This window comes from Ranitomeya variabilis, chromosome 3 (assembly GCF_051348905.1).
Source record: "Ranitomeya variabilis isolate aRanVar5 chromosome 3, aRanVar5.hap1, whole genome shotgun sequence".
NCBI lineage: Eukaryota > Metazoa > Chordata > Amphibia > Anura > Dendrobatidae > Ranitomeya > Ranitomeya variabilis.
Window position 1 is genome coordinate 707,292,112 of NC_135234.1, and position 27,900 is coordinate 707,320,011.

At 41.6% G+C, this 27,900-nt stretch overlaps 1 protein-coding gene across 1 annotated transcript in view; it reads right to left on the reverse strand.

Annotated features, from left to right (window-relative positions):
• RXFP2 (relaxin family peptide receptor 2) overlaps positions 1-27,900 on the reverse strand; it is a 347,803-nt gene that overhangs the window by 55,557 nt on the left and 264,346 nt on the right. The window contains exons 7-13 of the mRNA XM_077298262.1: positions 26,720-26,791; positions 17,235-17,306; positions 15,907-15,978; positions 13,417-13,488; positions 7,611-7,682; positions 2,552-2,623; positions 847-915 (exon numbers count right to left, since the gene is read on the reverse strand). Coding sequence (XP_077154377.1) covers positions 847-915; positions 2,552-2,623; positions 7,611-7,682; positions 13,417-13,488; positions 15,907-15,978; positions 17,235-17,306; positions 26,720-26,791 — 501 coding nt within the window. The remainder of the gene's footprint in view (positions 1-846; positions 916-2,551; positions 2,624-7,610; positions 7,683-13,416; positions 13,489-15,906; positions 15,979-17,234; positions 17,307-26,719; positions 26,792-27,900) is intronic.

Here is a 27,900-nt window from a genome sequence, read left to right on the forward strand (position 1 = left end):
GCATCGGCCATGGCTGGATTGTAATATTTCACCAAGTTTCATAGGTGAAATATTAAAAATTGCTCTGATTGGTTGTTTCACTTTCAACAGCCAATCAGAGCGATCGTAGTCACGTGGGGGCAAAGCCACCCCCCCTGGGCTGAAGTACCACCCCCCGTCCCTACAGGTCAGGTGAAATTGGAGTTAACCCTTTCACCCGATCTGCAGGAACGTGATCCCTCCATGATGCCACATAGGCGTCACAGGTAGGACTGGTACCGACTTTCATGACGCCTACGTGGCATCACAGGTCAGGAAGGGGTTAAAGAGTCAGGAGCGGCTGACTCCAACATGCCCCCTCATCATGATCCGCAAGAATATTGCCTATTTTAGATAGGGATCATAGTGTACACCACTGATAAGCAGTCCATAAAAAAAGATCTGTTAGATAGAGGGGCACTATTACCTTAAAGCAATGTTTCCCAACTCCAGTCCTCAAGAGCCATCAACAGGTCATGTTTTTAGGATTTCCTTAGTATTGCACAGGTGATTGAATTCTTGCCTGTCCAAGTGATGCAATACTGGGCAATACTAAGGAAATCCTGAAAACATGACCTGTTGGTGGCTCTTGAGGGCCGGAGTTGGGGAACACTGCCTTAAAGGTACATCTAAAACTCCCCTAAATTGATATTGTGCAGAGTGTGAATAAGATCTTGTTAAATTTCATCCACAATGCTGCCACTACGAATCTTCACAGCAACCAACCTTAGGAATTTTATGGCTCAAAACTATGGGTCATAAAACTACAGAAACATCAGGAAACTGTAAATACTTGAACCATTTTGTTTTTAGCAAATGTGTACTCACAATGATTGGAGATGTGGTAATGTTTCAAACTGAGCAATGTTGAGCGAAAGTGGATTACAACCTAGACTACTGTATAAAGAGAAGAAAAAAATCTGGGTCAAGATAGTGGTATTTACCGTACATGTAGAACATAAATCATGACAATAATCATAATACTGTTAGTAAAGAGCCTTTTACATCGGAGAGTCATGATTTGAAAATTTGGCAGCCCAAAGCAGAGATTCCCAATCATTGTCCATTGCAGACATGTGCAGCCTCGTCATTGATGCATATTTGGTGATCGTGTTTCTTGATCAAAGCACATTTTCAGAACTTATTTTCATGTGTAAATTTACTCTAGACATGTAGGTTAAAACAGACATTATTTGTTTCCTAAAGAAGACCTGTCAATATTTTGATCAGCCATGTTGGATACCTTTGGTTGGAGCTCCATGTAATCTGAAGTTTTTGGATTAATCAGCTAATTAGAATGAATGGTCTAAAAGGGAGGGGTGTTTTTTTTTTACTTGAAATAAATCTAACCATGTCAGATTGTAACTGTAAAAGGAAAAGAGCAGCTAAGGTCCAATAAGAATATCATGGAATGGCCAAAACGAAATGTAATTTTTCAGAAATTTGCTTTAGTTTCCCATAGTATTAGGAGGAAAGTCATTAGACTATCTATTTGCTCTATTTCTACTAGACACATCCAAGGACAACATGAGTGCTGTTTCTGGAAGGAGGCAGAAATGTCTTTGAATAATTAAAATATATTGAAATAATTAAGGGTGTTTTCTGATGAGAACATCTACATGTAAAGTAGCATGAAGAACAATAAGCACCCATATCAGTGGGGCCAGTTTTAGAAGGCAGTAAATGTGGTCAAAGCCTCATTGATCTCACCTTTAAGAGGCCCAATGACAACCATACCCACCAGGATAAATCTGTCTCTAACACTGATCCCTTAAATGCCCTAATTAACACCTTCACTGCCTTAAACCATCAGGGAATTTTGAAGGTTTTTTTGCTACCCTAAAACATTAGAGATTTTGATATTATTAGATAAACCTTTTGTAACAATGCAGCTGGAGAGGTCCTGGATGGGAGATAAGTGTCATTGAGGTGGTTAGCCTCGGTGATGTGAAGCCCGGAGAGAAGGCTCAAGCAAAGTAGTCGCCAAGAGGTTTTTTTATTTAATGGGCCCTGTTTTTTGGATCTGGGTTTTAGGAGCTGCTAGAATAACTGAGTGGGACTGGTTGTTCCCATATCTCCACTCTGGGGTTTGAAAGGCCTATTTAAGGCAGCTCAACTGTCTCTGAGTCTGGGTGTGTAAGTGAAAAGACCTGTCAAAGTTGCTTACTCTCTGACAGATTCAGAGCTGGACATTATTCGGATTGGGTGAGTCAGCACTGACTTAACGGTGCCTACTGCATGGACTGTTTAATTTCTTTTACATTTGTGCTGGAAAAAGGCTGCTTTTACTTGTATTCCTACGGGCGTTTATGGACTTTAATAAATCTTCTTGTTGCACCAAGAAACTTCGTGCCTACGTGGACCTGGCTACTACCAAAGAGCATTGATTCCCTACACTGTCTATAAATGGTGAAAAAGAGGACTAACTTTTCTCCATGGTCATGTGCATATAGCTTGAAACAGTAACAGAGTTGGCATATGTATTACTGATACATTTCTGAGATGAAATTGTATAATCATCATTTGTACTTACAGTTTCTGCAAGTGCTTAAGCTCTTTAAAACTGGAGAGTGGCACATCTGTGATTAGATTATTTGACAAATCTCTAGGAATAAACAGAATACAGAAAACAGAAATACTTTTTAATCCAATATGCAAATTATGTCCTACGCCAAAATGCAAATGAATCATAATTACATGTGTAAGAATCTGTGTAAACACTACGTGTTATGTCTTTTTTTCTCTGGACACAAGGCTATGAACACTTTTTTAATGAAAAAAAATGTTCTGTGTCCATTTACTTCCTACATGCAAAGTTAAGCAATTTTGTTTAACTTTGAGTCTGTGTAAATCCTTTACATAGCTCACTGTGCTGCTGACATAGATCCAACAGAACATTGGTTCTTGTCATGTCTGAGATCCATCTCCTCTTTTTCACCAAGGAAGAGGAGAGAGAAAGATATCACACACCTCTGAGTGGCTGTCAGCAGAAGTGAGAAAGAAGAGCTGTAGACGTGGAAATTAGTACGATCATTTTTTGCACTTTTGTTTTTCATTCCTACTCATCTTCCAAGAATCATTACTTTTTTTTTATGTTTGATTGATTTAGCCATATTAGGGCTTGTTTGGTTGTATTGATACTATTTAGGGATACACGTGACATTTTTTCACTAATGTTCTGAGTTTTTTCCTTACGATGGGCAGTGCTTCAGTCACTTAACACAGCTTGTTTCTCCACCACTCCCTGATGAAGTACTGTTTCAGGGAAGGTGATGGAAAAGTGATTGCAGATTCAGTAGCTGCCACCACACCCCATCTGTGCCCACATTTTCTGTATCCACCACAACACTTTTGTCCCTACCTCAAGCATCTTCTGTAGCCGCCCCTTTCTCTGAAACAAGATGTCATCAGAGGGCAGTGATTGAAGCATGTTGAGTTTCACTAGCACCTACCCCTGCTAACAATCCATTTCAGGACGGTGATAGAAGCTGTGGGGCAGTGCTGGTGGCACTCACCCTGCTTCTATCACCGTTCCCTGATGACATCTCATTTCAGGGAAAGAGATGGCGGTGTCAGAGGCAGGGACTGTGGCGGCATTGTTTTAGACAAGTAACTATGCAAATTAATCAGCACCTGGTGTTCTCACTGGAACTTAGCATAAAAAGAATTACTCTCCAAAATGTCAGACATCATGATTAAGTGTGCGCAGTCACCTTAAACGCATCAATGTCGCATACCATGTAACTTACATAGCTGATTCTGTTTTATCCTCTACTGAGCATTTTTGGTGAATAAAGAAAAAAGTTTGTTCACAAGTCCATTGAGCCAAATTTTCTCCTGTTTATGTGACTGTGGCGGGAGCCATTGGAGATCCGTCTAGCAAAGACAGAAGTGTGGCGGCTACTGAAACTGCAGGCACTTCTCCATCACCCCCCTCCCAAAACAGGACATCATCAGGGGACGGCAGGGACAGACGCTGCAGTAAGTGACCGCAGCACCACATTATGATGATGTCCAGTTTCAGGGTGAGTGATAGAACCTGCGAGGAGGTGACTGCAAGGCCATCATCCTGTAACATCCTTTTGGAAACATCCCTCAAAAGAATCATAACAAAGAAAGTGGCCAAAGACATTTAAAGAAAACCTCCCATCAAAATTTTTATCTTCTTAATATATTTCAATCATTATATTATATGGCACTGTGTACTTATAATTGCACATTTTCTTTTTCTACCCAGCTAATGCGTCAGATTCCCATTAGGTCTCTGACATTACGTGATTAAAAGCTGACCAGCTGAATCCTTCTAAGCTCTATGTAGAAACAGGAGATCCATTTTGCCTGTATGACTCATCAGTCGCTGCAAAAGTAAATGGCAGGCTAAAGAGGTTGAGTAACTGAGTCTGGAGTTGAAGAGGGGAATGATTTCTGCAGGTACAAGACCCTTCTATTTCTACATAGAGCAGAGAAAAGAGGAAAACTAGATGGGTAGAAAGGCAAAATGAGCAATTGTAAGTACACAGTGCTATATAATATGATGACTGCAATATATTAAGAAAATAAAAACTTTGGTGGGAGGACTGCTTCTTTAAAGATAGATATTTATATAGGGCAGTATAGATATTGGCTCATGCCTTTAATTTGTTCTATATTTTGATAGAACAAAGATTTACAGATGCAGGGATACAAAATATGGTTATATGTTTATTTAATATTTTTTATGTTTTTTTAATGTTTTTAAAAAGTTTTTTTTATTTCTTACTGTATTTTTAGTCCTCAACGGTAAATGATCGAGGCCCCACAATTGCGTTATGAGGGGCTATCAGTAAGATGAACCCTCCTAAGCTGTCTATATGGGCATGTAGGTCATAGAAAGGTGAATAAAATTATGCTTTGATATCTGCAATCTGATGTCTTATTCCAGAGTAATCCACCTATTTCTTAGTATGTAACAGGGTTGGACATAAATGTCCCAGAGAATCTGCCTCCAAAGCTTATTATAAATGATTGGAAGCGTTACTCTTGTAAGACATGTAATGAGTGCCAGTCTACTTTCCTGATCTACATGTGTCACACTGGTAACGCTCCCTTTCATTTAAAATAAGGCAGATTATTAATGAGATCTATGTCCGGCCCATAGATCTTAACAGCACATTTACGTAATAAAAAAAACTTGGATTTCTCAGGAATCAGATAGGAGATATTAAAATATTTTTTTATTCAACTTTCTATGACTTACATGTCTATGTAGACGGCTTAGAAGGTTGAGCCTACTGACAGATTCCTTATACCTGCCGTGATTGGAGCTTAGCTCCAGCTGCTGCTGTTAGAGACAGATGCTGTTACACCGCCGGCATCTACCGTGGGAGGAGGAAGCTCAGCTCCTGAGCTCCCTCCACACTTAAACACTCCAGCGAAGGATGCATATTTATGCCAGTATGTGATTAGTTATAAACTTTTTGCAATTAGTAAAGAATCACCATTTGAGTATATTATGAGAGATTGCCTGGTTTAGGAACCCACTTACAAATGCTGTGCTAGGGAATTCTGTATTAATAGGTTTTTGCTACAATATCTCCATCTCTTAAGGTACCTTCACACTAAACGATATCGCTAGCGATCCGTGACGTGCAGCGTCCTGGCTAGCGATATCGTTGAGTGTGACAGGCAGCAGCGATCAGGATCCTGCTGTGAGATCGCTGGTTGTTTAGGAAAGTTCAGAACTTTATTTGGTCGTCAGATCGCCGTGTATCGTTGTGTTTGACAGCAAAAGCAACGATACCAGCGATGTTTTACACTGGTAACCAGGGTAAATATCGGGTTACTAAGCGCAGGGCCGCGCTTAGTAACCCGATGTTTACCCTGGTTACCAGTGTAAAATGTAAAAAAACAAACAGTACATACTCACCTTCGCATCCCCCGGCGTCCGCTTCCTGCACTGACTGAGCGCCGGCCGTAAAGTGAAAGCACAGCGGTGACGTCACCGCTCTGCTGTTAGGGCCGGTGCTCACAGTCAGTGCAGGAAGCGGACGCCGGGGGACACGAAGGTGAGTATGTACTGTTTGTTTTTTTACATTTTACACTGGTAACCAGGGTAAACATCGGGTTACTAAGCGCGGCCCTGCGCTTAGTAACCCGATGTTTACCCTGGTTACCCGGGGACCTCGGCATCGTTGGTCGCTGGAGAGCGGTCTGTGTGACAGCTCTCCAGCGACCACACAGCGACGCTGCAGCGATCGGCATCGTTGTCTGTATCGCTGCAGCGTCGCTTAGTGTGAAGGTACCTTTAGAGTACAGATTGACAACAACAAAGAGCATTTCACATTACATGAATAGCCTATTGTTTTATTCCTCCTGTGGTGGCTTTACAGGGAAACTGAAAAGTTGCTGGGAGGTTTTCCACTAATTAGCAGGAAACCCTGTAATTAGCCTAAGGAGCACATATCCTTCTAATAGCATACAAGATAAGTTCCAAAAGGGCAGTATAATTTATTTTTCAGATGTAGAAAGAAGAAACAATATCCAATCGCAATTTTATAGAATTGTTTGCAAAAGTTTTACAATAATTACTACAAAATAAGGTACAGGAAAGAAATATATCTTGGTACCGTGTTAGCAAAAAGATAGAAAAATATTTAGAATTGAGAGTCCTCAGAGGTTGATACCTTTTAATGGCTAACTGAAAAGATGGTAACAAATTGCAAGCTTTCGAGACTACATACGTCTCTTCATCAGGCAAAGACTAAAACAAATTCTGAAGAATCACATATTTATGCAAAACATAGTATAGAAAAAAAAAAAGGGGGAAAAAGAGGGGGAGACAGGGCAGAAACTGATAACAAGGATGAACTCTCATCGCCATACAATAAGAGAAAAAAGAATGGATCTACCTGTGGCAATACATTTCTGTCTCCCAAATCATAACATTATGGACATGAAATTACTTGTACTAAAAGGTAACTTCAAATCGCAGAAAGACAGGAGAGTCTGGGAATATAAACTGATGACGACCTTTGACACTCTAACTGCAGGAATGAATGTGTCACACGGATTTATGTCTTCTTACATCAACTAAGGAACTTGCCCATCAGACCATGTGGGGTCATCACAACAGAGATCCTAATCACAGGACAATAAAACAATCCTTATCTAAGAATTGGCCCAATATTTATGGACATAACTGTTTATCACTCATGGTAATTCTGCTTCATGTCACCTAGCTTATCCATGGTTTTTTTCCTTTTTTTTTTTTTTTTCTCTATACTATGTTGTGCATAAATATGTGATTCTTCAGAATTTGTTTTAGTCTTTGCCTGATGAAGAGACGTATGTAGTCTCGAAAACTTGCAATTTGTTACCATCTTTTCAGTTAGCCATTAAAAGGTATCAACCACTGAGGACTCTCAATTCTAAATATTTTTCTACAAAATAAGGTGTAATATGGTGAGCAGTTAAAACCTTAGGGGCATATTTTATAGCCAGCGACTTGCCAGCACCAGTTTCCCTGTTTATCTAAATTTGTGAGATATTTTATGGCCATAGTGGAATGTACTTTTCACAATAAGTTGTATGTTCATAGTGGATGGATTTCTTACATTTCTGCTAAACTCCTCAAAGATGAAAAGATATTTTCTTTTACCAATTTGATTCTGTTTCCACGAAGAAACCTAAGGAGAAAACATATGCTTATAGTAAAGAAAGCATACAATAGTTATGTAGCACATAATGTATAATAATAATAATGTATATGTATTGTAAGTTGGCATCTGGAAAGGTCCTGGACAGGAGTTTGCGTGTCATCAAGGTACCAAGCCTCGGTAATGTAGAACCCAGAGAAGCAGGCTCCAGCATGTTTAATGCGGAGAGGTGTTTTTAATGGGCACGGAGTTTGGGTCTAGGCGTAGGCGTTAGGAAGGACCATAGAGCTGGTTGGGACTGACTGTTCCCTTACCACCAGTTCCAGGATGTGGAACGGGCTATGTAAGGCAGTTTAGCTGGGAGTAGAGGTGGAAACACCTAAGTTGGTGTTAGTGAGATCCTGACAAGCAGTGAGTGTGTCTGAACAGGTGATTCTGCACCTCTAAATGGACTATTTACTTTTATGTTATCTCTTTATGTTGGAAAATGCTCTGCTTTGTTAACCTAGATAGTTTATACTCATTTAGTAAACCATTCACCTGTTTTGAATCAAAGAACTGGATCCTTGTGCGTGCACCAGCATCTACCATAGAGCTGATCCCTTATAATTGGTGCTTTGAATGAGGGCAGCTAATCCCAAGGAGCACAGGTAATTACAGTGTAGGTTCTGAGTGAAGGCATCGATAGCTTTGCAACTTCAGTCTGAAGCCATGGAGGACCTGATTAAGCACCTGGTAAAGGCTGTGAGGCAGTGACCCCTGTTACAGCTAGGGGCGCTGTTTGTGCTACCCAGGATGCCCAGGTGTAGTGAGGCCATGAGGGGGCGTTGTAGTCACAGGTGTAGCTGTGATTACATTTGTTAAAAGCCCTGTAGTATAGAGAGTTAGGTCTGAGGAGTCTCAGGTGTGTCAGGGCCAGAGTGAGGCCTGACAACCCACAGCATACACAGTGGTGCTCCTGTCCATGATGACTGGTCACAGATGTGGACAGGTATTGTGCCCGGAGGTGAACCAGAGGTAGACTGTCCTGTGCCCGAAGGAAGGACTGGCATGTGTCACAGCTGGAGACAGGAGGATGTCAAGGTCTGTGTATGGCTGTGAGTAGAGACTGCGATACAGCGGTGCAGGACACCCACAGAACTAGTCAGAGGAGGACTAGCGTGTGTAGTGACTGCAATACAAAGGATACTGTTATGAACTGGTGTGAATTGAACACTGAAGTCATATGCACTCAAGTTATATGCATTTGTGTAGATTGGCACTCTTTCTGTGTGAAGACAACTTATTAAAGAGACTTTTATGTTTGAACTTTGTGGGTCACTGCCTATTCACTGCTACCAGTGCACTACAAGGCCAATATACAAAAGTAATCCCAGCAAGAAACCAACAAACTGCTGATGCAACAGTTTCAGCTGCCACCTTTAAATATATTGATATAAATAATATATTATTACTATCTATCTTATTTATTTTGTATTGGCTGTAGAAAATATTCATTTGTTTATGTCAGTGTTAAAGGTGTATTGCAGGATTATCACTTAAAGTTGTCCATTACATTTACATTGATGATCTATACTTAGGATAGGTCATCAATGTCTGATCGGAGGGGGTCCGACACCCAGCACCCCCTCCGATCAGCTGTTATCAGCGTCATGGCCAAAAATACTCACTTGCAGAGCTGCTCCGTCTTCTGGCTTTGGTCGAGGCTTGGTACTGCACATCCACTTCCTATTCAAATCAATAGGAGGTGGATGTGCAGTACCCTGCGGCTGCCGCCACTATCAGGAGATGGCTAATGTAGAGGACAACCTCTTTAAAGGGAACCTGTCATCAGGATTTTATGCCCCAAACTATTGGCATGTATGTAGAGGTGCTTTAATGCTTATTAAATCCTTACCTTTCTTGAAGAAATCCGTTTTGCTGTTTTAGAGGAATCCGTAGTTGAAATTGTATGCTAATGAGCTGCAAGTGTATTGGGTGGGCCCCGCACTTCCAGCTCTACTGCCTCTCTCGCTACTCCACGCTTTCTGCCTGCCTCTTATGTCTAGGTCACTCATGCTTCAGTGTCTTGGTATTAAGACACTGTGTCTTGGTATTAAGACTTTAGTGTTCCAGTCTCCTGTCCGCCTGCAGCCTTCAGTATCTCTGCAATCTGTTTACGGTCTCCAGAACGTATCCTGTCTGCTTGGGGCTTTCAATATTTCTGCAACCTGTCTACAATCTCAAGGACATCTCCTGTCTGCTGCCGCTTCTAGTCCTCAGTCTCCCATCCACTTGTGGTCTCCAGGACCTTTGCTATATGTCTCCCATGTGCCTCATCTGGATGCTGTATTGATGCCCACAAGGACTTGGAGAATCCACCTCACCATGTGAGCATAGCAATTTCTCTAAAACAGCAAAAGGATTTCTACCAGAAAGTTAAGGATTTACGCAGCCATAAAGCACCTTTTTTTTCAGACTCAGTGGATTTGTCCAGACTTAGAAAAGCATGCTGGGTTTCTAAAGATAAAGCTTCAGCTGTCTACAGGTTATGTGTGGTGTTGCAGCATAGCTATTATTATTTTGCACAATCCTTTGTATTGTCTAAAGAGGATAACCTATTTAAAGAATGGCATACACTCCTTCAAATAAACTGGATCAGCACAGTCTCTGCTATCTTTTAGTAAAAATATACTATTAGTACACCAGATGCTCCCTGTTGCTGACCCTTTTCCTATTGCTCAAATTAGTCTTTCGGTCTTTTTTACTGCCTGTCTCTGAGATTAACAATATGTAATTGGCCTATCTGGAGGCTTTGTGACCAGAACTCAAGATTGCATTACTGCAAACTCTTGCCACTTTTCTTGCACTTTTTTTTCACGGCTCGTTTTGGGGATTCGATCCAGTAACCTGTTGCTTTGTGGTTGTTTCCTCTGTTTGTTGAGCTATTGCTCTTTTCCTTTCTTGTATGAATGCTGTTTGTTCCTTTTGTATTTATTATCCCTTCTTGGTTTGCTCCTCTCCAAGTGGTTTCCATTTTCCCATTTTGGTTTGCCCCATCACCTTCGGGGGGCTATATATATATACTAGATGGTGGCCCGATTCTAACGCATCGAGTATTCTATGTATTCTATATGTATGCGTAGTGTGTAGCACAGCCCACATAGTATATTGCACAGCCACGCAGTACATTGCGCAGCCCACGCAGTACATTGCACAGCCCACGCAGTACATTGCGCAGCCCACGCAGTACATTACGCAGCCCACGCAGTACATTGCGCAGCCCACGCAGTACATTGCCCAGCCCACGCAGTACATTGCGCAGCCCACGTAGTACATTGCGCAGCCCATGTAGTACATGGCGCAGCCCACGTAGTACATGGCGCAGCCCACGTAGTACATGGCGCAGCCCACGTAGTACATGGCGCAGCCCACGTAGTACATTGCGCAGCCCACGTTGTACATTGCGCAGCCCACGTTGTATATTGCGCAGCCCATGTTGTATATTGCGCAGCCCACATAGTATATTGCGCAGCCCACGTTGTATATTGGGCAGCCCACGTTGTATATTGCGCAGCCCACGTTGTATATTGCACAGCCCACGTTGTATATTGCGCAGCCCACGTAGTATATTGCACAGCCCACGTAGTATATTGCGCAGCCCACATTGTATATTGCACAGCCCACGTAGTATATTGCACAGCTTATGTAGTATATTGCGCAGCCCACATTGTCTATTACGCAGCCCACATTGTATATTGCGCACCCACGTTGTATATTACGCAGTCCACATTGTATATTGCGCACCCACATTGTATATTGCGCAGCCCACGTTGTATATTGCGCAGCCCCATTGTATATTGCGCAGCCCACTTTGTATATTGCGCACCCACGTTGTATATTGCGCAGCCCACGTTGTATATTGCGCAGCCCACGTTGTATATTGCGCAGCCCACGTAGTATATTGCGCAGCCCACGTTGTATATTGCACAGCCCACGTAGTATATTGCACAGCCCACGTAGTATATTGCGCAGCCCATGTTGTCTATTACGCAGCCCACGTTGTATATTGCGCACCGACGTTGTATATTACGCAGTCCACATAGTATATTGCGCAGCCCCATTGTATATTGCGCAGCCCACATTGTATATTGCGCAGCCCACATTGTATATTGCGCACCCACGTTGTATATTACGCAGCCCACGTAGTATATTGCGCAGCCCCATTGTATATTGCGCAGCCCACGTTGTATATTGCGCACCCACGTTGTATATTGCACAGCCCACGTTGTATATTGCGCAGCCCACGTTGTATATTGCGCAGCCCACGTTGTATATAGCAATGTGGGCATGATATCCTTGTTAAAAAAAAGAATTAAAATAAAAAATTGTTATATACTCACCTTCCGTTGGCGCCTGGATCCAGGAAGCGGTTACCGACGCTTGGGATCCACCGAAGCTCCGCCGAGCCGCTCGCCATCTTCTGTTCCCAGGATGCATTGTGAAATTACCCAGATGACTTAGCGGTCTCACGAGACCGCTAAGTCTTCTGGGTAATTTTGCAATGCATCGCCGGGAACGGAAGATGGCGGCCGGCACGAGCGGCTCGGCGGACTACGGAGGGTGAGTATAGCAGGTTTTTTGCTTTTTTATTATTTTTAACATTACATTTTTTTACTATTGATGCTGCATAGGCAGCATCAATAGTAAAAAATTGGGGACACACAGGGTTAATAGCAGCGGTTACGGAGCGCGTTACCCGTGGCATAACGTGGTCCGTTACCGCTGGCATTAACCCTGTGTGAGCGGTGACTGGAGGGGAGTATGCGGGCGCTGGGCACTGAGTGCGGGGAGTAAGGAGCGGCCATTTTCTTCCGGACTGTGCGCGTCGCTGATTGGTCATGGCAATGGTCATGGGTGTTTTGCCACGACCAATCAGCGACTTGGATTCCATGACAGACAGAGGCCGCGGCCAATGAATATCCATGACAGACAGAAAGACAGAAGGACAGAAAGACGGAAGTGACCCTTAGACAATTATATAGTAGATATATATATATATATATATATATATATAATATCCCTTCACTGTACTTCCTTGCTGGCTATACTTCAAGAGGGATTTTTGGTAAGGAGTTCCAGCACTTTAGCGAAGGGATCTTTTCCTGCTAGACTAACACCACTTATATTCTTCCTGTGTCTGTTTGTGTACCTTTCCATCATCATTTTTACCCCTGTTAGTTTTCAGGGAGGTTATTCTAGTTTTGGTGTTTTTAGTTGTGCTGCTAGGTATTTCCTAGTCTGTACAGGGACTAGTCGGGTGTGGGTTCGGCCTTTCTCAGTAGTAAGTCTTTCTTACTCCCTTTACCCATGTGTGAGTGCGGTACATGCATAACATTTTGACTCTGTGAAGCTTTCACCCACATGTATTCTAACTCGGTCTCAGAATTTACACTCAGCCGCAACTTTTTTATTCTGCCCATTTTCTGTTTATTGCAGAACTCTTCCCAATTAACCTGTTTCTTCTCAGTAGTGTAGGCTGACCCTAATGAATCTATGTACTGAGTCCATAATGAGCTAGAACTCATATTTCTAACTATTTGGGGGAATGAAAAAATGTGTACTGATTTAGATTTTTTTTTATTATGCTTTGCTTATATAGCGCCATCATATTCTGCAGCTTTTTACAGACATTATCATCACTGTCCCCCTGCCGTCCTAACTTCGTATAAAATATGCATGAACAATGCAACAAATTTGTGTAATAAAGATAAAAGACACTTACAAGACAGTGAGCTCATCACACGTGACAAAGCTTGAATTACTCAGTGACCCAATTCTGTTCCCTTCAAAATCACTGCACATAAAAAAAAAATGTAAAACTCTACAATTGTTGTTTGCTAAATAGCACTAGGTTTGCATTGTCTTAACTCCAACATCTTATGTATCGTATTTAAAAGCTGTAAGCTAAAACCTGTTATGTTCTTAATGTTATTAACCTGCAGACTTGGGTCTAATCTGTAGGCTAATAGTGTTCTAAAGTTGTAGAAAGCCCGGGTACTGGAAGGAAATTAACTTTATTCTTTGGCTTTCATTTATAGAGGTGCCGCCTATTAAGAGCATTTGGGTAAATTATAGGTTCCCTTTAATGTATATTATATAGCCTTTGTGGCTTTGTGAGGAATGGCTCCTATATGCTGTACATGCGGTCACGTGCATCTAGGCATGCGTGGCCTCACTGAATAAAAATGAATTGAGCGAGGAAGGATAAATCTAGTCGGAATGTGGCCAGAAGTATACAAATCTCATACTTGTGTAAGGGAGAGTCCTAAAAGTGAGCAGTGCATGCGATGTGAGAATTCAGAAGCCTGCTACCACCTATCGTGACTGCAGACTTTCATCTCAAACCTGGATGCACCCTTTAATTATAAAATGATGCCCTGTGGCATGCTTATCCTATCAACATGTAATATCCTCACTGTCAGGATTCAGCCCTGCAATCATCACATACCCATTTCATTCATATGCGATTTTCAATATTACAGTCAGGTGACAACGAGCTTTTCTTTCTGCTTTCTCAGTTTTTCACTGAAAATTGAGAGAATTGGGAGGAGCATCTCGTCAGCACGTTACTAAGGCCGGGGAGCCCACTAGCGTATGGCATCCGATGCGAGACCATCAAGTTTGAATTGCTAATGACACTCGGCGCCTGCTCTGCTGTGATCGGGAGCCAAGTGTCAGTAATCTGTGCTCCGATCCTCTCGCTTGAGAGAGGATCAGAGCACAGTTGCGGAAAAGATGGAAAACTGTATTTCTCCATCTCCGATGCTGCCGACATCAACGGGAATCGCACTGCACTCAGAGTGCTGATATCCGAGTTAGGGCAATATTTCACACACACCCATAAACATATACATTTGTACAGTTTTTAAAGAAACTCCGTAGGGTGGTTGTTCCAAACATCTCGGAGGACTAACTACAATTCTTCTGTGCATATAGGCTTGTGCAAATCCTTATTTTTGTTCATGTAATCCCAGACAGACTCGATAATGTTGAGATCAAGGCTCTGTGTGGCCATATCAGCACTTGTAGGACTTCTTGTTCTTCTTGATACTGAAGATAGTTCTTAATGATATTGGCTGTATGTTTGGTATCATTCTTCACGAAATGGGCAACATTGAGAAACGCAGATGCAGTGGTCGGCCAAGAAAACTTAGTGCAGCAGACGAAAGAAACATTTTCCTTGCTTCCCTTCAAAATTTGAAAATGTCCTTCACTTTCATCAGCTTAGAACTGGCAACAACAAGTGGGAACCAGATATGCCCATCTAGTGTTTGAAGAAGTCTGGCCAGAAATGGTTTTCATGGAAGAACTGAGGCTAAAAAATATACTTTCAACATGGAAACGAGACCAAACTACTTAATTATCTACAAAAACATAGGAACTGGAGTGCAGAAGAGTGGCAGCAGGAGCTCTGGCCTGATGAGTCAAAATACAAAATATTTGGCTGCAACTGAAAGTAGTTTGTTCACTGAAGGACTGGCAACAGTACAATAAGGTAGCAGTGAAGCATGGTGGAGGGTCCACAGTGAAGCATGGTGGAGGGTCCTTCCAAGTTTGGGGCTGCAATTCAGCAAATGGAGTTGGGAATTTGATCAACAATAATGGTGTCCTCAATGCTCAGAAATACAGGCACATACTTATCCATCAGGCAATAGCATCAGGGCTGAATCTGATTGGCTCCAAATTTACTGTGCAGCTAGACAACGACCCCAAGACATACAACCAATCCCATTATGTAACATCATTAGCATAAAGAAGAATTACAGGTCCTGGAAGAGATGATATGGCCCCCACAGATCCTTAGTCTCAACCTCATCGGGTCAATCAAGCACTTCATGAAGAGACAGAAGTATTTGCGTTAATTTGCAACCACAGAAGATCAGTGGTAAGTTTTCCAAGATGTTTAGGACAATCTCCTTACCAAATTTCATCACAAAGTGTGTAAGTGAACCTAGAAGAATTGATACTGTTTTGAAGGCAAAGTATTGTCACGCCAAATATTGATTTTATTTAGATTTCTTTTTTGTTCATTTACTTTTCATTTTTTTAACTCATAAAAATAAATGACTTTCTACTTCTGAAAGCATTCTTACTTTGCAGCATTTTTTCTACACTTGACTTTTGCACAGTATTGTATATATATTGTTCATAACGGTACAAACTGTATCAAGCTATAGATTTTATTATATATTTGAATAGAAATGTTACTTACATCCAGTTAATTAGTGGCATGTGGGCACATAACTTTTCAGGAAGAGCTTGCAGAGAGTTATTAATCATTGACCTACAAAAATATAGCAAACCATCTAGAGTCAAAAACTATTTAAGAAATAAACTTTATTTATTACTCAAACAATATATTATTATTCTAATTAATATTTCCACTGCAACACAATAAAGGAGGATGATTTTCTCCGTGTTCTCATTGATGGACAACTCTACTTGCAATTTTCCTTATAATGTATATGCAGTGTTGAAGGAATATATTCCAGGACACATATCCTGACAATTAAAATAACAGCCTTGGACAAGAGCATTTTGAGGTCTTACAATTCTTTTCGTAGTTTTGTAGTACTGGTGAATTCAGATATTGTCTAGTTTCTTTAAAGGGGTATTCCCATCTCCAAGACCTTATGCCAATATATAGTAGGAATAATAATAATATCAGTAAGAAATGTAGTATAGTTCTTCTGATTAGCTATGTCGATTACCCCATGTACAGGGCATTACAGAAGCTCAGGTATCCATGGTTATGGCCACTCACATAGTGACAGTAACATAGTTGTTTTTGGTTGTAACCATGGATACCTAAGCTAATGCAATGCCCAGCACATGGGGTAAGCGACATAGCAAATCAGAAGAACTATACTACATTTCTAATTGGAGGGATTTGCTAATATTATTATTATTACACCTACTACATATTGGGGAAGGATCTTGGAGATGGGATTACCCCTTCAACGGCTGATCAATTATATTTAACTTTTCCGCAAGATCCAGGAGGCAGCAGGAAAAATGGAGACTTTTCAGACTCCACAAATACTTTCTCTCGGGTGCAGATGAGCTTTTACAACGTTCCTTTCATTCAGGAGTCGTATAGGAGTCACGAAAGTTTGCCAAGAGATATTTTGGATTTACTTATTCCTCCATAAACTACTGAGATATCACGCATTTGTGTAGGCCAACTGGGTGTTAATAGAAGATGAGGCAGAATAAAAATTTGGCATGTGTCAAAATATATTTCATTTTTGTGACTATTTTTGGTCAATATGAGATCTTATTAATCTTAGATTTTTAGTAATCTTTAATAAAAAACATAAAACAGGGTTATTGCACTAATGTAATCACAGTGTTTCACTATGGAGAAAAAAAGTGACAGGTGACCAAGAAACCTCTGTCAAAAATCCGACATTTTATAGTGAAATACTTAAGTCGTGGTGTATCAAAACCTAGGTTACAATGACTTGCAGCCTGGTGACCCATGTTGCAGCAGAGCCTGGTTGGTTTTCTTTCCCCAATAATAAAAGACAAAATACTTACAAAAAAAACAGTGACTGCAGCCCAATAAATAACTCCGACGTGATCTGTACAATGGGATTTTCATCCAGAATCCTGCAGATATGTATGTAAGGAGGCACAGGAAAATGCTGGTTAATGTATAGATCACTTCTAGCAACAGCAAAAATATCTTTACAGAATATAATAGTTTGGATTATGAAGCTGTAAACGAACCTACATAAGAGCCATATATTTCTCATCAATGGTCATTGTGGACTTTAATGATTTCTAGAACGGAATACTCATAAAAATCTCTGTTTCTCAAAGTGTTGGGCTTTACATTATTTTGCTCCTTTTTTTCACTCATTGATGAAATTTTACGGATTGAAAATTATAACAGTTTGCTTTAGGTCCACATTATGCACACATTAGATAAATGTTGGTAGAACTTGCCAATTTTGGTGGAATCAACTATGAAGAGTTTATATAAGGTGCTCTAATGCTGCACCGATGGCGGATCTAAGAAGGAAGAAAGGATTAAGCTTTGTCTCAGTTTCCGCTTGATGGGCAGAACAATGAAGCCTCTTCATCAGTTCATTTCCGACAAAGATTTTTAGGCGTGAATGCTTCTCATTGAGTGACACTTAAATATCCAACAAATCTATCAAACAATTTTGCGCCTTTTTTCAAGCTGTTTTTTTTATGGCTTAATTAGTTTTCAGATTTTTTAGTCAACGTGACTTTTCCAGATGTTTTAGACAGATTCGTGAAACGTGACTTTTAAAAAGTTGCAAAATTTAGCACAACTCTACTATAGTCCCCCTTAAATGATTTTCTATACGCCATTGTGCGAAATGTGCGACTTTTCCTTCTAAAAAGTTACAAAACCGTTAAAAGACGGAAAAAATTTTGTGCAATGGACAAAATTCATGAGTCGCGAATGTGCCGTTTTGATGAATTGGATGCAAAAATTGTCAGAGAAAATAGCAAGTTAACCCCTTCCTGACATCTGACGTACTATCCCGTCGAGGTGGGGTGGGCCCGTATGACCACCGACGGGATAGTACGTCATCACCGATCAGCGGCGCTCACGGGGGGAGCGCGGCCGATCACGGCCGGGTGTCAGCTGCATATCGCAGCTGACATCCGGCACTATGTGCCAGGAGCGGTCACGGACCGCCCCCGGCACATTAACCCCCGGCACACCGCGATCAAACATGATCGCGGTGTACCGGCGGTATAGGGAAGCATCGCGCAGGGAGGGGGCTCCCCTGAGACCCCCGGAGCAACGCGATGTGATCGCGTTGCTCCGAGGGTCTCCTACCTCCCTCCTCGCCGCAGGTCCCGGATCCAAGACGGCCGCGGCATCCGGGTCCTGCAGGGAGGGAGGTGGCTTACCGAGTGTCTGCTCAGAGCAGACACTTGGTAAGCCTGCAGCCCTGCACAGCAGATCGCAGATCTGGCAGAGTGCTGTGCACACTGCCAGATCAATGATCTGTGATGTCCCCCCTGGGACAAAGTAAAAAAGTAAAAAAAAAAAATTCCCCACATGTGTAAAAAAATAAATAAAAAAAATATCCTAAATAAAGAAAAAAAAAAAAAATATTATTCCCATAAATACATTTCTTTTGCTAAATAAAATAAAAAAAAGAATAAAAGTACACATATTTAGTATCGCCGCGTCCGTAACGACCCAACCTGTAAAACTGCCCCACTAGTTAACCCCTTCAGTAAACACCGTAAGAAAAAAAAAAAAAAAAAACGAGACAAAAAACAACGCTTTATTATCATACCGCCAAACATAAAGTGGAATAACACGCGATCAAAAAGACTGATATAAATAACCATGGTACCGCTGAAAACGTCATCTTGTCCCGCAAAAAACGAGCTGCCATACAGCATCATCAGCAAAAAAATAAAAAAGTTATAGTCCTGAGAATAAAGCAATACCAAAATAATTATTTTTTCTATAAAATAGTTTTTATCGTATAAAAGCGCCAAAACATTAAAAAAATGATATAAATGAGATATCGCTGTAATCGTACTGACCCGACGAATAAAACTGCTTTATCAATTTTACCAAACGCGGAACGGTATAAACGCCTCCCCCAAAAGAAATTCATGAATAGCTGGTTTTTGATCACTCTGCCTCACAAAAATCGGAATAAAAAGCGATCAAAAAATGTCATGTGTCCAAAAATGTTACCAATAAAAACGTCAACTCATCCCACAAAAAACAAGATCTCACATGACTCTGTGGACTCAAATATGGAAAAATTACAGCTCTCAAAATGTGGTAATGCAAAAAATATTTTTTGCAATGAAAAGCGTCTTTCAGTGTGTGACGGCTGCCAATCATAAAAATCCGCTAAAAAACCCGCTATAAAAGTAAATCAAACCCCCCTTCATCACCCCCTTAGTTAGGGAAAAATAAAAAAATGTATTTATTTCCATTTTCCCATTAGGGTTAGGGTTAGGGCTAGCGTTAGGACTAGAGTTAGGACTAGAGTTAGGGCTAGGGTTAGAGCTAGGGTTAGGGCTAGGGTTAGGGTTAGGGCAAGGGTTAGGGCTAGGGTTAGGGTTGGGGCTAGGGTTGGGGCTAGGGCTAGGGTTAGGGCTAGGGTTAGGGCTAGGGTTGGGGCTAGGGTTGGGGCTAGGGTTAGGGCTAGGGTTAGGGCTAGTGATAGGGCTAGTGATAGGGCTAGGGTTATTGCTCGGGTTAGGGCTAGGGTTAGGGCTAGGGTTGGGGCTAGGGTTGGGGCTACAGTTAGAGTTGGGGCTAAAGATAGGGTTAGGGTTTGGATTACATTTACGGTTGGGAATAGGGTTGGGTGTGTCTGGGTTAGAGGAGTGGTTAGGGTTACTGTTGGGATTAGGGTAAGGGGTGTGTTTGGATTAGGGTTTCAGTTATAATTGGGGGGTTTCCACTGTTTAGGCACATCAGGGGCTCTCCAAACGGGACATGGTATCCGATCTGAATTCCAGCCATGTCTGCGTTGAAAAAGGAAAACAGTGCTCCTTCCCTTCAGAGCTCTCCCGTGTGCCCAAACAGGGGTTTACCCCAACATATGGGGTATCAGCGTACTCAGGACAAATTGGACATCATCTTTTGGGGTCCAAGTTCTCCTGCTACCCTTGGGAAAATACAAAACTGGGGGCCAAAAAATAAGTTTTGTGGGAAAAAAAGGATTTTTTATTTTCACGGCTCTGCGTTGTAAACTGTAGTGAAACACTTGGGGGTTCAAAGTTCTCACAACACATCTAGATAAGTTCCTTGGGGGGTCTAGTTTCCGATATGGGGTCACTTGTGGGGGGTTTGTACTGTTTGGGTACATCAGGGGCTCTGCAAATGCAACGTGACGCCTGCAGACCAATCCATTTAAGTCTGCATTCCAAATGGCGCTCCTTCCTTTCCGAGCTCTGTCATGCGCCCAAACAGTGGTTCCCCCCCACATATGGGGTATCAGCGTACTCAGGACAAATTGGATAACAACTTTTGGGGTCCAATTTATCCTGATACCCTTGTGAAAATACAAAACTGGGGGCTAAAAATCATTTTTGTGAAAAAAAAAAGAATTTTTATTTTCACGGCTCTGCGTTATAAACTGTAGTGAAACACTTGGGGGTTCAAAGTTCTCACAACACATCTAGATAAGTTCCTTGGGGGGTCTAGTTTCCAATATGGGGTCACTTGTGGGGGGTTTGTACTGTTTGGGTACATCAGAGGCTCTGCAAATGCAACGTGACGCCAGCAGACCAATCCATTTAAGTCTGCATTCCAAATGGCGCTCCTTCCCTTCCGAGCTCTGTCATGCGCCCAAACAGTGGTTCCCCCCCACATATGGGGTATCAGCGTACTCAGGACAAATTGGACAACAACTTTTGGGGTCCAATTTATCCTGATACCCTTGTGAAAATACAAAACTGGGGGCTAAAAATCATTTTTGTGAAAAAAAAAGAATTTTTATTTTCACGGCTCTGCGTTATAAACTGTAGTGAAACACTTGGGGGTTCAAAGCTCTCAAAACACATCTAGATAAGTTCCTTAGGGGGTCTACTTTCCAAAATGGTGTCACTTGTGGGGTTTTTTAATGTTTAGGCACATCAGGGGCTCTCCAAACGCAACATGGCATCCCATCTTAATTCCAGTCAATTTTGCATTGAAAAGTAAAATAGCGCTCCTTCCCTTCCGAGCTCTGCTATGCGCCCAAACAGTGGTTTACCCCCACATATGGGGTATCGTCGTACTCAGGACAAATTGCACAACAACTTTTGTGGTCTAATTTCTTCTCTTACCCTTGGGGAAATAAAAAAATGGGGGCAAAAAGATCATTTTTGTGAACAAATATGATTTTTTATTTTTACGGCTCTGCATTATAAACTTCTGTGAAGCACTTGTTGGGTCAAAGTGCTCAACACACATCTAGATAAGTTCCTTAAGGGGTCTACTTTCCAAAATGGTGTCACTTGTACAGGGTTTCAATGTTTAGGCACATCAGGGGCTCTCCAAACGCATCATGGCGTCCCATCTCAATTCCAGTCAATTTTGCATTGAAAAGTCAAATGGCGCTCCTTCCCTTCCGAGCTCTGCCCTGCGCCCAAACAATGGTTTACACCCACATATGGGGTATCAGCGTACTCAGGACAAATTGCACAACAATTTTTCGGGTCCAATTTCTTCTCTTACCCTTGGGAAAATAAAAAATTGGGGGCAAAAAGATCATTTTTGTGAAAAAATATGATTTTTTATTTTTACGGCTCTGCATTATAAACTTCTGTGAAGCACTTGTTGGGTCAAAGTGCTCACCACACATCTAGATAAGATCCTTAGGGGGTCTACTTTCCAAAATGGTGTCACTTGTGGGGGGTTTCAGTGTTTAGGCACATCAGGGGCTCTCCAAATGCAACATGGCGTCCCATCTCAATTCCAGTCAATTTTGCATTGAAAAGTCAAATGGCGCTCCTTTCCTTCCGAGCTCTGCCATGCGCCCAAACAGTGGTTTACCCCCACATATGGGGTATCAGCGTACTCAGGACAAATTGTACAACAAATTTTGGGGTCTATTTTCTCCTGTTACCCTTGGTAAAATAAAACAAATTGGAGCTGAAATAAATTTTGTGTGAAAAAAAGTTAAATGTTTATTTTTATTTAAACATTCCAAAAATTCCTGTGAAACACCTGAAGGGTTAATAAACTTTTTGAAAGTGGTTTTGAGTACCTTGAGGGGTGCAGTTTTTAGAATGGTGTCACACTTGGGTATTTTCTATCATATAGACCCCTCAAAATTACTTCAAATGAGATGTGGTCCCTAAAAAAAAATGGTGTTGTAAAAATGAGAAATTGCTGGTCAACTTTTAACCCTTATAACTCCGTCACAAAAAAAAATTTTGTTTCCAAAATTGTGCTTATGTAAAGTAGACATGTGGGAAATGTTACTTATTAAGTATTTTGCGTGACATATGTCTGTGATTTAAGGGCATAAAAATTCAAAGTTGGAAAATTGCGAAATTTTCAAAATTTTCGCCAAATATTCGTTTTTTTCACAAGTAAACGCAAGTTATATCAAAGAAATTTTACCACTATCATGAAGTACAATATGTCACGAGAAAACAATGTCTGAATCGCCAAGATCCGTTGAAGCGTTCCAGAGTTATAACCTCATAAAGGGACAGTGGTCAGAATTGTAAAAATTGGCCCGGTCATTAACGTGCAAACCACCCTTGGGGGTGAAGGGGTTAAAAAAAGAAAAATGACTTAAAAAAAGCTAATGATGAATTTAGCCCTAAAGTGTAAACTGTATAGATTAAAGTCAATGGAATATGTAAGTTTCCATTATGTTTTCTACGAGCACCCAGCACAATTAGAGTCAAGCAGATTGTGCTGTAGCTTCTACCAAGTTACATTTGATACTTCGCTGGATTCACAGCTACACAGCCCAGTTCTTTTGTGTAATGTCCTACATGCTGCTTCTGCTTCAGTCTGAGTCAGCTTTTACCATTAGAATTTGGTCAGTATCATTAGTTTTTCTCTTGAAAAAATGATCAGATGGAGGTTTATCATGCTTCTCATATCAAACAGACCATGAAAAACGGACAAATCACAAATGGCATCCGAGTGCTGTCAAATTTTATCATGGACCTAAAGACTTGCATTGGCTAGTATGATCCAATACTTGGATTGATATTGGATAGTCTACGTGGTTTTGTGTGGGCCACACAATTGGACATGTGAACTACCCCATAGACTATCCTAGGTAAGAGTGTTATCCATGAAAAACAGCAAGCACTTGTATGAGAAAAACTGACTTGTGAATGAGCCCTCAGGGAGATAGAACAACAAGAGTGAAACATGCAGAATACAAGTCATAACATTCAAAGAAACTGCTATTCTTTATGTCATGACACAGTTTATTCTAAAAAGTTACCTGAAATTACTTTAATTTTAATTTTCACACAGCTTCAACCAACAAGCAAGAAGCTTACATAAGGCCATTTGGGTGGTTATTTCAGGTCATTTTGCCCAAGTTGCTTTTTGCAGTTCATTTTTTTTATTTTTACTTTTCTAGTTGGCATTTTTGTTCCTGTGAATTTCCATTTGTTTGGCAGTCCTGTTTAGGTAAATGCTTGCTAATAATGCCATTGCTGAAGTCAAAAACAGGAAACCAACACACTATACTGGAGCTGAACTAACAGGACTGAATCAGAGGAGCACAATACAATATCTGGCAGCTTCCAGCAGTAAGTTGAAACCTTAAGTCGGGTGTGGTGGCCTCCAAATGTGAGAGCAGGAATAACTCCAGCTGGGCAGCACATACACCCATACTGCAAATCTGGATGGTGCTGCAGGTCCCAGCTGTTAGGGTTGGCAGATGGCACCAAATAAAAATAAATAACAAATAAGGTGCAATCGCAACCCGGGGTCCACCGTGCAGTAAACTGCTGCTAGTGTGAACAAAGATGGATGAAAAACTAGCGAACGTTCCTCCTTAAACACACTGAGTTAACTCCACACAGTGTGAATGGAGCGCAGAAAACAAAACCCAGATACCACTCAGAGATGCACATGGAGAGGAAAACCAACTCAGCTAACCACCGAGATGTACAGGGACAGAAAGTACCAGCTCAGCTAACTACCGAGGGGTACAGGGAAATAGGAACTGTGCAATACCCCGTTAGAATCACTGCAAAAGAACACATGAGTTGAACCTTCTCTGTGGTGCAATACCCTGTTAACCCCACAGGGAAGTATAGCATACACACAGGATGGAAACAGATAGAAAAAACTCACAGTCAGCAAGAACACGCAGCAGACCTCCTCTCCGGAGAAGCCGGAATTCTAATGGCGTAGGGCCAGCTCTGAACACATTCTGACACAGATCACTGATGTCCCACTGGTAGCTGATATGGTGCAAAACACACGGACAGAGCAGTAACGTATCCACCCATACACACAAACCAAACACAAGTGATGCCAGCATGCCCGCGTGCTTCGCTGAAAGCCCTTTATGTGCCAGGCTCCGCCTCCAAACACTCATGCCCAGTCGGACGGGGCATCTCCCGTGGGCCAGTCAGGAGCTGCCACATCACCAGAGCAGAAAGCATCCGAGCACCAATGACAAGGCGCCACATCATGGACATGCTCAGTAAGGTGATTTCTGGACTTAGACTCCAGAGAGAGGGGCTGCCTCTGTATACCACTGATTACCATATACTTTAGCTGGAGAGCCACCATTAACCACATATATTACAGGAGCCTGAGCAAGATGCTGGGACCAACGCCTGCACTAAGCAGCAGACCCAGCGGCCGGACCTGAATGGGAGACCAGAGCAACAAACAGTGCCTGCGATACATCCCACACAGCAGGGAAGTCCTGGCCTCTAACACCAGCCACCCTAATCTTAGAGGCTGAAAAGTGCCTGCACCATCCAGAGAGTCTGGTTCCAATGTCTCTTTTATCACTAGCACATCACCTAGTGACAGAAGCAGATGTCGCAGGAGCTGGTCCCAGGGAAGATGTGACAGCTTCCTTCTGTCTGTGAATTTGGAGTGAGCTTGAAGTGTGGTGAAATGTTAACGTAGATGTGGATGGTATACTTGAGAGCTGCATCTCAAAGAATCTTGACACTAACACATCCAGGAGTTCTGAGGTTGTGTGATGCTAGTCACTACTCACAAACATAGTCACTAGGGTTGAGCGACCTTAGCTTTTTTAGGATCGAGGTGGGTTTTGTGAAACCCGACCTTCTCGGATGTCGGATCGTATGGAATCGGCCGATTCTACTGTAAAGTCGGGTTCCGGACCCGGAACACGAAACCCAATGTATGTCAATGAAATTATTTTTTTTATTCTCTCTCTCTCTCTCTCTCTCTCTCTCTCTCTCTCTCTCCTCCGTGCAAGGCATATGTTATTTTTTGACTCCGGAAATTACTACGTCCGAAAACGTAACATAGCACTATGATGCCGCAGGAGCCGGAACCTATGTCATCACGCTGCCCACAATTAATTGGCTCAAAAAAATGGCGGGGAAGGCGTCATTCGAAACGCGACTTTGGCGCCAAGTTCGCGTTCCACGTGGCCGACCCACACTGGGATCGGATCGGGTTTCATGAGACGCCGACTTTGCCAAAAGTCGGCGACTTATGAAAATGAACGACCCGTTTCGCTCAACCCTAATAGTCACTACTCACAAACAGGTTGTGAGGCAGAAGAGTGAGACGTTCCGGGGTCAATACCAAGAGAGGATGTAGATAACCAAGGAAAAAGACTAAGGCGTGAGTCAGGTCACAGTCCAGGGTCAATAACAAGAGATAGCAGATCCAAGATATTCTCCAGCAGGACTTGGTACCTGTCCACACTGCCAAAAGTACTATTACCTGGTTTAAAAACAACAGTATCACTGTGCTTGATTGGCCAGCAAACTTGACTGACCTTAGCCCCATAGAGAATCTATGGGTTATTGTCAAGAGTAAGATGAAAATAAAGGCTGCTATCAAAGCAACCTGGGCTTCCATAGCACCTCAGCAGTGCCACAGGCTAATCGCCTCCATGCCACGCTGCATTGATTCAGTAATTGATGCAAAAGGATCCCCGGCCAAGTATTGAGTGCATTTACTGAACACACATTTCAGTAGGCTAACATTTCAGATTTTAAAATCATTTTTCAAGCTGGTGTTAGAAAGTATTCTAATTTACTGATATAATGACTTTTAGGTTTTCATTGGCTGTAAACCATAATCATCAACATTAACAGAAATAAAGACTTGAAATAGATCACTCTGTGTGTAATGACTCTATATAATATATGAGTTTCACTTTTTGTATTGAAGAACTGAAATAAATTAACTTTTTGATGATATTCTAATTTTGTGAGAAGCACCTGTACTTTCAGTTGCCCTATAATTCACACGCAGAATCATATTTTGAGCTTAACTTTTAGACATTTTTACAAACCATGTATCCTAGATGCTAGTCAGATAAAGGAAACCAAATATGTGTAAAAATGATATAAATGCATTGAAGACTCACAGCCATCGTAATTCATGTAAGTGACTGAAAACCCCTTGATGCAAGTACGTGATACAGTTGTTACTAAGATATCTAGAAGATACAAAATAAAAGGTTTGGTAATATGGTAAAATGAAACTGATAAATTATTCATCAGGTAAGCAAAATTGTCAAATTAAAGCTCCATGCTAAATTAAAAGGTATTAACAATTGAAGGGAATCTATCAGTAGGATCAATCATCCTAAGCCGTCTGGGCATGTAAGTCATAGGAAGCTGAATAAAGTGATATCTTGATATCTGTAATATTTTGGCTTATTCCAGACAAATGCTTGATTTTCGTTTATGTAAATGACCGCTTAAGATCTATGGTTCAGACACTGATCTCCCTGAGGATCTGCCTCCAGAGCTTATTATAACCGCTTAAGGACCAGTGGTATTTTTGGTTTTGCATTTTCATTTTTTGCTTCCCTTCTTCCCAGTTGTACTTTTGAATGACACCATTGGTTTTAGCATATCGTGTACTGGAAAACAGGAACAAAATTCCAAGTGTGGTGAAATTGCAAAAAAGTGCCATCCCACAGTTGTGTTTATTTTTGTATTACCATGTTCACTAAATGCTAAAACTGACCTGCCATTTGGAATCTCCAGGTCATTAAGTCTACTTTCACACATCCGTCTTTTTGTTTCAGGCTAAATCCAGCTCTTTAGAGAAAAACTGGAACCGGAAAAAATAAAAACCGGAACCTTTTTTTTCCCCATTGACTTGTATTAGCGCCGGATCGCGCTGCATGGCCCAGCGTTCCTTCTGTTTTTTTCTGGATCCGGCTAAAATTCCGATTTCGGCATCTGGAAAAAACGTCTACTGCAACGTTTTTTGTCTCTGGCTGTTTGCTACAATGAAAGCCTATGGGAGCCGGAAGGTGCCGGATCCGGAAAAAAGTGTATGCGGCGGCCTGATCCGGTTTTTTAAACTGAGCATGGTCCAATTTTTTTTTTATCCAATACTCTAGATAGGCTAGCCGGATCCGTCAAAAAAACGGATCCGTCGCATCAGTTTTTCAAAATCTGCGCCGGATCCAGTTTTTCCAACATTCGCCGGATTTAGCCTGACACTGAAAATCTGATGTGTGAAAGTAGCCTAAGAGTTCGCAGACGCCAAATATGTCTAGGTTCTTTAAAAAAAACAAACAAAAAAAAACGT